The sequence below is a fragment of the Lampetra planeri genome, chromosome 37 (genome assembly GCF_965212315.1).
Source record: "Lampetra planeri chromosome 37, kcLamPlan1.2.h2, whole genome shotgun sequence".
Taxonomy (NCBI): domain Eukaryota; kingdom Metazoa; phylum Chordata; class Hyperoartia; order Petromyzontiformes; family Petromyzontidae; genus Lampetra; species Lampetra planeri.
This window is the reverse complement of record NC_136143.1, coordinates 1,075,248-1,087,394: the sequence shown is the minus strand read 5'-3', so window position 1 is coordinate 1,087,394 and position 12,147 is coordinate 1,075,248. Positions and strand designations below refer to the sequence as shown.

At 48.5% G+C, this 12,147-nt stretch overlaps 2 protein-coding genes across 6 annotated transcripts in view; one reads left to right on the top strand and one right to left on the bottom strand.

Annotated features, from left to right (window-relative positions):
- The first annotated feature begins 29 nt into the window (after positions 1-29).
- SUPT4H1 (SPT4 homolog, DSIF elongation factor subunit) lies at positions 30-7,767 on the top strand. The gene is made up of 5 exons (XM_078611642.1): positions 30-256; positions 3,763-3,869; positions 4,814-4,869; positions 6,100-6,153; positions 7,306-7,767. Exons 1-5 carry the CDS (start codon positions 188-190, stop codon positions 7,371-7,373), a joined length of 354 nt encoding a protein of 117 aa, XP_078467768.1. The 5' UTR covers positions 30-187; the 3' UTR covers positions 7,374-7,767.
- LOC144730857 (acyl-CoA dehydrogenase family member 11-like) overlaps positions 7,397-12,147 on the bottom strand; it is a 29,833-nt gene continuing 25,082 nt past the window's right edge. For all 5 annotated transcript variants that reach the window (XM_078611640.1, XM_078611637.1, XM_078611639.1 and 2 more), the window contains 3 exons: positions 11,616-11,787; positions 9,545-9,611; positions 7,397-8,941 (listed from right to left, as the gene is read on the bottom strand). In XM_078611640.1, coding sequence (XP_078467766.1) covers positions 8,821-8,941; positions 9,545-9,611; positions 11,616-11,787 — 360 coding nt within the window. In that variant the 3' untranslated portion in view covers positions 7,397-8,820. The remainder of the gene's footprint in view (positions 8,942-9,544; positions 9,612-11,615; positions 11,788-12,147) is intronic.

Below are 12,147 nucleotides of genomic sequence, written 5' to 3'. Positions count from 1 at the left end.
CACGCCCCCGATCTCGCGAGCCCCGCCTCTTCCGCCTGCACCCTCATTGCTGCGAGCCCCCCCCGTAACGGGAAGTGACGTCACTCGCAAGGCCCGCGCCCGTTCTCGCCTGGCTCTTCTCTTCCCTTCGGAGCGTCGCAGATTTATTTTTAAATTAAACAAATTTGAATTAAATTATATTCTAAACATGTCGCTGGAGACCGTACCCAAGGATCTTAGGCAGCTGCGGGCGTGCCTGTTGTGCTCGCTGGTGAAGGTAATGAAGTATGCGCGCTGTGTTGTGTGTGTGTATACGCTGTGTTGTGTGTGTGTATACGCTGTGTGTATACGCTGTGTTGTGTGTGTATACGCTGTGTGTATACGCTGTGTTGTGTGTGTGTATACGCTGTGTGTATACGCTGTGTTGTGTGTATACGCTGTGTTGTGTGTGTATACGCTGTGTTGTGTGTATACGCTGTGTTGTGTGTGTGTATACGCTGTGTTGTGTGTATACGCTGTGTTGTGTGTGTGTATACGCTGTGTGTATACGCTGTGTGTGTGTGTGTATACGCTGTGTTGTGTGTGTGTATACGCTGTGTGTATACGCTGTGTGTGTGTGTGTATACGCTGTGTTGTGTGTGTGTATACGCTGTGTGTGTATACGCTGTGTTGTGTGTGTGTGTGTATACGCTGTGTTGTGTGTATACGCTGTGTGTGTATACGCTGTGTGTGTATACGCTGTGTGTGTATACGCTGTGTTGTGTGTGTGTATACGCTGTGTTGTGTGTGTGTATACGCTGTGTTGTGTGTGTGTATACGCTGTGTGTATACGCTGTGTTGTGTGTGTGTATACGCTGTGTTGTGTGTGTGTATACGCTGTGTGTGTATACGCTGTGTTGTGTGTGTATACGCTGTGTTGTGTGTGTATACGCTGTGTGTGTATACGCTGTGTTGTGTGTGTGTGTGTATACGCTGTGTGTATACGCTGTGTTGTGTGTGTGTATACGCTGTGTTGTGTGTGTATACGCTGTGTGTGTATACGCTGTGTTGTGTGTGTATACGCTGTGTTGTGTGTGTATACGCTGTGTTGTGTGTGTATACGCTGTGTTGTGTGTATACGCTGTGTTGTGTGTGTGTATACGCTGTGTTGTGTGTGTATACGCTGTGTGTGTATACGCTGTGTTGTGTGTGTATACGCTGTGTTGTGTGTGTATACGCTGTGTTGTGTGTGTATACGCTGTGTTGTGTGTATACGCTGTGTTGTGTGTGTGTATACGCTGTGTGTATACGCTGTGTTGTGTGTGTGTATACGCTGTGTGTATACGCTGTGTTGTGTGTGTGTATACGCTGTGTTGTGTGTGTATACGCTGTGTTGTGTGTGTATACGCTGTGTTGTGTGTGTGTATACGCTGTGTGTGTGTGTATACGCTGTGTTGTGTGTGTGTATACGCTGTGTTGTGTGTGTATACGCTGTGTGTGTATACGCTGTGTTGTGTGTGTGTGTGTATACGCTGTGTTGTGTGTATACGCTGTGTGTGTGTGTATACGCTGTGTTGTGTGTATACGCTGTGTTGTGTGTGTGTATACGCTGTGTTGTGTGTGTGTATACGCTGTGTTGTGTGTGTATACGCTGTGTTGTGTGTGTGTATACGCTGTGTGTATACGCTGTGTGTATACGCTGTGTTGTGTGTGTGTATACGCTGTGTTGTGTGTGTATACGCTGTGTGTGTATACGCTGTGTTGTGTGTGTGTGTGTATACGCTGTGTTGTGTGTATACGCTGTGTGTGTGTGTATACGCGGTGTTGTGTGTGTGTATACGCTGTGTTGTGTGTGTGTATACGCTGTGTTGTGTGTGTGTATACGCTGTGTGTGTATACGCTGTGTGTGTATACGCTGTGTTGTGTGTGTGTATACGCTGTGTTGTGTGTGTGTATACGCTGTGTTGTGTGTATACGCTGTGTGTGTATACGCTGTGTGTGTGTATACGCTGTGTGTGTGTATACGCTGTGTGTGTATATACGCTGTGTGTGTGTATACGCTGTGTGTGTGTATGCGCTGTGTTGTGTGTGTGTATGCGCTGTGTTGTGTGTGTGTATGTGCTGTGTTGTGTGTGTGTATACGCTGTGTGTGTATACGCTGTGTGTGTGTATACGCTGTGTTGTGTGTGTGTATACGCTGTGTGTGTGTATACGCTGTGTGTGTGTATACGCTGTGTGTGTATACGCTGTGCTGTGTGTGTGTGTATACGCTGTGTGTGTGTTTATGCTGTGTGTGTGTGTGTATACGCTGTGTGTGTGTTTACGCTGTGTGTGTGTGTATACGCTGTGTGTGTGTTTACGCTGTGTGTGTGTGTATACGCTGTGTTGTGTGTATACGCTGTGTTGTGTGTATACGCTGTGTTGTGTGTGTGTGTATACGCTGTTGTGTGTGTGTGTGTATACGCTGTTGTGTGTGTGTATACGCTGTGTGTGTATACGCTGTGTTGTGTGTGTGTATTCGCTGTGTTGTGTGTGTGTATTCGCTGTGTTGTGTGTGTGTATTCGCTGTGTTGTGTGTGTGTATACGTTGTGTTGTGTGTGTGTATACGCTGTGTTGTGTGTATACGCTGTGTTGTGTGTGTGTGTATACGCTGTTGTGTGTGTGTGTATACGCTGTGTTGTGTGTGTGTATACGCTGTGTTGTGTGTGTATACGCAATACTTATGGTCAGAATGCAAACAAAAAAACATACTTTGATAATATATGCATTGTCTTTGGCGTCCTCTGCTAGACCAGAGGACGCCAAAAGGCCGTTTGAGACGAGGCTCAAAAGAAAGCTGTCTCTGGTGTGGACCAATCAGTTTCAAAGACAATGCATATATTATCAGAGTATGTTTTTTGTTTGCATTCTGACCACAAGTATTGTGGTTAATGCAGACATGATTCCTCGTAAAAGGTTTCAGTTTGGTGTTTTAACAACTTAACACATGTTTTGTTGCCAGAAAAAAGGGGAAAACCTATTCTCATATTTAGGTACTGGCAAAGGAGGTCCCATGATGAGGTTTTCAGTGTTTACACTTTTGATTGCATGACAGTCGATACCCTTTCCTCTTGAGTACAACAGTTGCAATTCGCCAGAGGTTCACGGTTCAAACCCAGCAGACCGTCCTGGTTATTACTGAAGATGTATTAACCGTCTTCTTGGTTCTTTCGGTAAAGTCACGTAGAAGGGAAATAATAAAATAATAAAAATAAAACATTAAATAATTCTCACGACGTTTCGGCCACAACACAAGCAGCCGTCCTCAGGTGAAGACCAGGTCTGTCGGGGAGACAGCGAATCTTTCATTCAGACGCTGTCTCCCCTGAGGACGGCTGCTTGCGTTGTGGCCGAAACGTCGTGAGAATTATTTGATTATGTTTTATTTTTATTATTTTATCATTTCCCTTCTACGTGACTTTACCGAAAGAACCAAGAAGATGAATCCCTGCAGTCACGAAAGCTTTAAATCGAAATGTATTAACCGTTTAAGGTAATATAGCCATTAAAAGAAACGCAAAATCAAGCTAAAAGCATCGACATTTACGTGGCAATCACTGATTGTGCCAGACTGGACGCGCTCGCTGGCAGTGTGTCAAGCGGAAAAGAGAAATACCGTAACACTGACAAATGTGTGTTGAGTTTCTTTGTTGAGCCAACGCAGCAGCATCTCCAAATAATCGGTGTAACAATTGGCTCACCATTGCTGATTTGTAACCTCAAGGTATGCGGTCGTGTGATGTTGTATTGTCGTGTCCACGTAGACCATTGACAAGTTCGAGTACGACGGTTGCGACAACTGTGACACGTACCTGCAGCTGAAGGGGAACCGCGAGGCCGTCTACGACTGCACGAGTTCGTCGTTTGACGGGTGAGGGACTCCTTCTGGGCTTTTTCAACAACATCCAGAGTCCAGCACCCGATCGCCGATCTCACTGGTGGAACCTCTGGGATTTAATCTCTTGCCTCAAAAACAACGGTCCACAATTAAATAGAATCCACACGTCTAGTATGTATGTTGAAATTATTTCGCACCGTTCGTAGCCAACCGTGCTAATCGGAGGTGCGGGGGAACGACAACAAACTAAACGCACAAAGCAGTTCTAAGGAAATTCGTTTGTCAATCTAGATTTTAAAGTGTATAGCTCCAGTAGCTTCCTAATATTGAAAGGAAGAGCGTTCCAGATGGGCGCAAAAAGCGTAAAATCATGCTGAAAGCATCTACAAAATATTACGCCATCTGCTCCGCAACGGATGTTAAGGATGGTGTGCCTACATCATGGTCCAAATTGGAAAAGTTATACCGCAAATCACTCAATTGGGATTACATATAGCAGCATGGCCACCTTGCAATGAAACTACTGCAGATCGTCTGTGAAATACAACTGTGCCTTTGTGATGGTAGCCTTGTGCTATAATAATGGCGTGAATACCAAGTGTACGACATTTTCAATTATCATTTGAAATTGGGTTAACATAGAGGAAGTTATGCCGAGGTTTGAATGTTGTCGAGAGTTGTGTGTGGCGAGGAATCAAACCCTGGTCACAGAGATTGTAGTGCAGCGCGTAATTTTTCAGTGCGTAAACCCTGCCTCTACGCACAATACTATGAAATAGGTCTGGCAGGTCACAGGATAGACTCAGGCGTTGTGGGCTAACAGCCTGTGACTGATGTCTCACTCACACTCCCCACTTGGACTCGTGCATTAGCTGCATTACACACCCTGCTCTTTGTATGTAGCACTCGCGTGCCTCAACCCACAGATGCAAAACATGTGCTGATGTTCTCATTAAAAAAAGTGTTTGTCTTTACAGAGTCATTTGCATGATGAGCCCTAAAGACAGCTGGGTGGCCAAGTGGCAGAGGGTTGGTGAGTGCTTCCATTAATTTCTTCATTCAGCTTGAGCCTCACCTCGGTCTTAGAAAGTACAGCGTGGAAATGTTCACCCAGGATATTCACCTCACTGGAAACTTTGGTCAACAATGGCCGAACGATGTTTTACATTTGTCATGGAGTTTTTGTATTATCTTGAGACAAAGTGGTATGATCCTTGTGTCCAAGAATGGCTGCACAAAATATTTTGACATGACGTCAAACCCCCCCCCCCCCTCAAGTTGCCGTTTTATCTTTAAACAACAGGCAGTGGACTTAGCCACATGAGATGCAGTTGCTATGAGATTCCTGTTTGTCAAGTGACGGTTAAACCAATATCTTTTTATGCAGTCATTTGTGACTGGGCTAAGATGAATCAGATTCCGGCACTTAAGAACCGTATTAATCCTGGGTGGCTGCCTGGATTCAAACCCAGGATCTCGGCAGTGCCCCGCTCATTACTCTGACGCCTAAAGGCACCCCGCCACCCCAAGTGTGACTGTTTCAAACAGAAATAATGCTCGTGATAAAAGTGTTTGGAGTCAGATCGCGTAAAAGTAAATGTGTCGTACATCCACCTCCACCCCACACAGCCAATCAGTCAGGTTTGTCACTACCTGAGCACACCGGTGTGTTAGATAGCAACTCACAACATTACCCACTGCACTACAATTGGAAATGTTGTGGTTTTGCTCTCTTAACACACCGGCATGCTCAAGTGGTAACGAATTGGCAGGTTCTGTTCTCGTGACAATCCTTGCTAACTGGCCGTGTTGGGTGGAGGTGGGTGTACGAAACATTGATGTGCTCCAACCGAAAAAACGTCGTCATGAATGATATTGGTCACGGAAGCCTTGTAACGTCTGAGCGTACATTGTTGGTAGTTTAACCCTCGTCCGTCCTTTGTGTAAATTGACTGCATAAAACTATGTCCCACTACACTCCCTCCACCCCTCACAACTGTGTCCCTCTTGTATAGCATCATGAGATACAGTTGCAATTCAACGCTCTGAATCTAAACTCCACCACCGCGTCGTTTTTTGTGGTCGTGCTGCTGCGCAGCTCTCCGTTTTGTGCTTGCGCCACGTGCTGTTCGGCACGATGTCTGACATTTCGCTCCACGAGTTGGCAACTGCTTCAGGAACTAAATGTTGAACAACCTCCCAGCACGTGGAGCAACAGAAATACCGCCCGGAGAGTCCAACTGTATTGTGTTACTACCCACAGATAACTTCAAGCCGGGCGTTTACGCCATTTCCGTGACGGGGCGCCTCCCTCTCTGTAAGCCTCTCATGCATTCATATTTGTGCCGCTTTTGAAGTTTATAGACGGGCTATTGTATTTCTTTGAAATATCCTTTGGGTTCATTATACGCACTCAAGTCGTGTACAGCTAAATCCACTGCTGGATGAGGGCCTCCCCATGTCGTACAGGCACGTGGTGGATATTTTACCATACTTTAGCACGTTGGTTAGTGCTAGTCGATCAAGGTGGGGGGCACATGCATGGGAGCATAGAAGTACATTTTGCTACACATTTAGCGATATTGCCCTCTGCTGTCCACCACATAGCACTGCGAGATAACCGCCTTGCGACGGTTGTGGTGACGTAATCGCACTTAACCAGATGCTTATGACAGACCTCCCTTTAAAAGAGCCTAGAGCATAATAATAATAATGCCATGATGTCTTCCTGGCATGTCGAGGGTAAGCATTTCAATCCCACAAATTACAAGAGGTCAATCGGTATCTGCATGTAATATATATTTAAACTGATCATGATATCGTTTTAGTGCATGCATTATACTTTCCATTTTACTCTGCTGGCATTTGTAGAATTTAATTTGTTCACATGTGGATGAACGATGTTTATCCTGGCTATACAGGCACATCGCACCGATTAAGTACGTGTGTAAACACAGCTGATTGACGGACACACAGGGTCAAGTGGAGCCTAAGGGGCTGGAGCAGAGGTTCAGTGGTCAGCGCACCTCACTATGAACCTGGCAACCCGAGTACAATTCCGAGTTATGGCTAACATCAGATGCAAGTGACATCCTGCACCTCCGATTAGCACTACTGTGTGAAAGAAGCTGTACCTATGTAGAACTTCTTCTGCACCGTACGTTGCCAACTGTGCTAATCGGAGGTGTTGTACTTTTTAACAATGCCAAATATCAAAGTTCAACATACATCTGAACCAGTTCTGGGTCCCTCCCCATCAGCAATCCATATTTATCAATGTGGTGAAGTATGGCCTGCCATCTGGCATTGGATTGACAAATGGCTGTAAATTATTTGGAGCCTAAGGCACTCCATTGGCAGCGGTTTACAAGCAAAATAACCAAAGGCAGTTGCTCTGTTTCCCCACAGAAAGTAAATATACACGTCGGCTAACATGTCACATTCTCATTTCATCTTTTCCGACCGACAGCAATTGTGCGGGAGCTGAAGAGCCGAGGCATCGTGTACAGGTCCCGCGACACCTCCACCAAGGCTTGAGTGCCGTGCCGATGGCCGACAATGCCACAGCCAAGTCGCAGCAAGACCCCATTATCTTCGGTCTTTACCTCCCTCACCAATAACATGCGGATCGCGCTGTTGAACGACACCCGCGTCTTTTAAGCGACTCGTTGTGATGCAGCCCACGCGTGCATTGGTTTTGTACACTCATCAAATATGTGTGTGGTTAACGAGCTTGGTGTCATGGCCCAACCATCGTGTGTATATTCTACGCGACTCGGAGTAGCGATGACAAGCTTGAGGCAGAAATTGTACGCAAGACAACGCAGTTTTTTTTGCCGGTTAACGGCATCGTTCTTTTATTTGTGAGATTTTTCTTGTGTATTCATCAGTTTGTGTAACCCGCGTTAATAAAAGCATCTTTTCAAAACCATTACATGGCTGTCACTTAAAATTTTAAATGTCAAAATTCTGCTTTTAAAAGTATATAACTACAGATTCACTGGAAAAAATGTTGTTCCACACTATTCTAACTCAAACCCACACTTGTGAGAAACAGTGGTTTAGCTTTTTCTATCCATGGCCTAATGTGTCGACAGCTGTACATTTCTGCACTGGGCCAATTAATGGAATGGGGGTGTGGATGAGATTTTTTAAAATTAATTCCAGGAGGGTGCATCTCCTCCACAATCTTTACCGCTGGATGTTGAGTACCGTGTTTCCACCTGTACATTATGATGAGTACTGAATCGCACTCCATTCAGATGGGTCTCCTTGGCACTTATTTGACTGTGTGATTTTATGGCGCTATCCCACACTTATTTGTCACAAAACTCTCAACGTGGTTGTGAAGAGAATACAGCAATAAAGGCAAAGGTGGAGCCCTGCAACCGCTTGCCCACGCTACTGCTGGCAGAAGGGCCTTCACTAGAGGGAGCTCGAGGGGGTGTTTGGCCTACTCTACCATGCTGATCAAGCATATTGGAGCAGTGGGAGTACCCACACTTTATCCCACCACAAGTGACCTGCCGATCGACTTGTGAATCCAATTTTTACTCCTGGGTGGAGAGAGGCAGTGGGGGGTGGGGAGGGATTTAAGAAATTTGCGCCATTGGTTCAACTGCCGTGCCGAGAGATGGAATCGAACTGGTGACCTCTGGATTGGTGTGCTGACCATTACACCACCTTGGCAGCTCCCTCATCACCCTCATGAGGTGCATGGTGGGGGAATGGTGGTGCAGTGATTAACGCACTGTGGCATGGATTTGATTCCCGGCCACAACTAGCATCAGTGGTTATCTCAACCAGTCCTACCACCCACCCTTCCTCACCTTAACCAACATGCACTGACCAGCATGTTGAAAGTATGATCAAACTACCCTCAAGACCGACACGGTGCGGGGAGGCCTTCCTCCAGTAGTGGATAGACAATGGTGCTGTAGAGCGAGAAAGGATCGAGACGGAAGCAGCAGCGGCACCCCACGCCTCACAGTTTGCTCTTCACGTCCGCCGCCTCGCCCATCACCAGCTGAGTATCCCTGGCGACGTCGTCGTAGCAACCGCGTCCCTCGGCAGTGAGCACCGGCGTCAGGTCCTGCTCGCACCACCTGCCAAGAGCCGAGGATTCCCCATGGTAACCGTGCCGCACATCTGTGCCAATGCACCCCGCCTCCGCCAACCCGCACCGACTCGCAGTGGATTAACAAGAGGGGGCGGTGTGTGTACAGCTGCTGCGTATGTTGCAGGGGGGTGCCATTACGAATGCAGATGTATATTGAACTTATTTAGCACAGTACGATTACAATGCTCCCGCCAACTTGGGCTAGAACAATGCCCTCCCCCAACTCTTGGGTACTCTCTGTTGTGTTAATTGTTTTTTTTTGTTCAGCAATCCAAACATGAACATGTTTTGAATATTTGCATAAATTAAAAACTATTGTTGGGTAAGCGATTTCATAAATGTAGTGTTGGCATCAAAAAGAGATTTTCATCGATGCGTCATATTCGGACCCAGCTACCAATACAGTCAGTGCTGCCGATGACAACGCTGCTGCCGCTGCTGCTGCAGCTCATGACAGGGAGACCACGCTGTGAACGACGATGCTGCTGTTTGCAATGATCTTCATAACCGTGACCATAATCCTGCTTCTGATGAGAGGACCATGGTGACGATGTAACTGATGCCCGACGTTTGAGAAGCGGCCGTTGACCTGTTTGCTGCATAGACGTCAGCTGGCTCGGCACCATCCCAGAGCGCATGGTCGATCAGCAGGCACCCTGCAATGAGAACGTGGATTTCGGTTGGCGTCGGACCGAGACTCGGGGTCAGGGTCACGGTCAGTGTGCGAGCTGAGCAAGTAAAACAATTCTGACCTATGAGCAGTTGATTAACAGAGGGCTAAACGTGTTAATGATTATTTAAATGTACTTCATTAGTATTCTACCTGCCCATTTATCATTTCAACTGTGAAGGATGTGGTTTTTACCATGTGTAGTGAGTCCAACACTTTATTTCAGTAACTCAACATAACATAACACAACCTAAACTTGGGTGTTGAATGCCCATCGAGCCACGCTACGGCAGAACTAGACATGGTTCGCTATCCCGGCCCGGACCACAAGCTGGGTCCTGGACCGCGTGGCTAGAGGCTTCTTTTACCCGACGTGGATCTTCATCACCAGCAACACGAAGAACCCCGAGCCACTCACGGGGCCCCCGTTATATCGGCCTGGGCTGGGGCTGGCTCCGCCCCTCGCCCCACCCACCTTCTAGATCTCTCGAGCTCTTTCCCGACGTCTCCCGAGAGCTCTTTTATACCACGTGACCGCCCAGCGGCCCCCGTCCACCGGTGGCCCCCCTCCAATATCATCCGGTCACGTGTCAGCAGGTCAACCGGCGTACCATGCCCCAACGTAACCCTGGCTGGCTGACACTACTTCTCGCTCCCTCACCGGGAGCCCGCACTGCACACTGTACGTGGTGCCTCCGCGCTGACCAGCGCTCACCCAAGCCCCGCTAGGGCCGGTACTACACCCCGTAAGCGGGCTGCACATAATGACAACACATTATCCGCCGTGGCTTCGTAAGCCCAGCACCACACAGTGACATACAGTCACTACACATGTGTAGTAGGTTCAAGGAGACTTGGACGACGTAGTCGGAGGCACACTTATTTATTGAACGTTCCACTATATACAGGCCAAGATATACAACACTCGAAGGGGTATCGGCCCCTTCACTCGTCTAACAGGGAACCCCACAATCTCTATCCCGGCTAGCCTACTCCCAGGTCCTCCACTACAGAGCTAGGGGAGGCTAGCTGACCCAGCTCTGGCCAAGCTGGGATTACGGCACCCTGAGTCCCCAGACCGGCTCTTACAAGAGCATTAGTTCTGGGCTCTCGGGGCCACGCCACTGGCTTGCCCTGGTCGGTCCTTAGAAGGACGGCGATTCAGGGGAGTCCCAGGGCCTATCTAGCCGGTCTTCCTTCTTTGCTGGTTTAAGCTAAACACTGAACCCCGAGCCCACCGGCTCACCGCCTTATATAGCAACTCCCCCCCCCCCCCGAGGGGTGGGGCCGTGGGGGATCACAGCGCCGTTTTAGCCCCCCAGGCTAAACGGTGCGGACGTGGATGTAAGCATCCTTCCGCGTGCGGGCATAACCATCCCTGGTGTGTTTGTTCGCCCTCCCGTAACACCTCTACACATGTAAATGCTTGCCACAAATGAACTACAATACCTTGCTGATCTCGTCAAGGAGCATAAACCATCACACAAACTCCAGTCATCCTCGCAGCGGCTTTTGGTTAAGCATCAAACAAAGACGGTCACTGCATCGCACACTTTCAGATGCGCTTCTGCGGTCGTCTGGAACACTCTTCCGATATTAGGAAGCCATTGGAGCTATGCACTTTTAAATCTTGATTGAAAACTTTTCTTTAGAGTTGCTTAAGTGTTTAGATTGTTGTCCTTCCTGCCGATTAGCAAGGTTGGCTACGTAAGGTGCGAAAGAAGTTCAACATACATATATTTAAGTGCCATTCTTTTTCCACCGGGACAAAATCTCACTTTTCAAATAAGTTGCAGGACCCTTTGACAGCCGTTATGAAACTGGGTCCTGTCCCGTCCCGGCCAGACCAGGAGGTTTGGTAGCCTGACAACACGCCTCTTCATTTCTACGCGACGGGATATTTTGCGAGTGGGCGATGGGTGCGAGTGGGTGAGCGAGCCGGCGTGACGAACAGCAGCAGCAGTAGAGCAGTCGCGTCCCGTTTGCACACCTGCGTAGGTCCGGGCGAGGCTGTAGGCGAAATCCCGCGCGGCCGTCTCCGTGAAGGAGGAACCCCGCATGGCGGCGCGCCCCGCGAAGCCACCGATGTCCCGCGCTGCCCGCAGCACCTCCTCGGCCGCCCCCGCCAGCCCCACCGAGCCCTCCGCCGCCCGCATGCGGGTCTGCGGGAGATGACGGCGATGCGCTGAAGCCACGCGAGTGTGGGGCAGCTGCGGTGCTCTCGTAGCCAAAGCCACGGCGAGCGGTAACACCGCATGCGATGTGACCGGGGCTTCATTTATCACTGAAGAGTTTCGGGATCGTTGGTAGAGTGGAATAGGTGGCAACAGCCACAGCGAGAAGCATTAACTGGGCGGCGGTGGCTGCCTGTGGTCCAGCACTTGTGGAGGCAGCGCCGAGGGTTGGTGGATCACACGCAAATGTTTTGCGAAACTCCTTTTCCGTGGGCATCGAGGAGGAACCCGACCCTGGATTTCCAAAATCCGGTACAGCAAAAATGTGGAGTCTACCTGTTCTGTCTG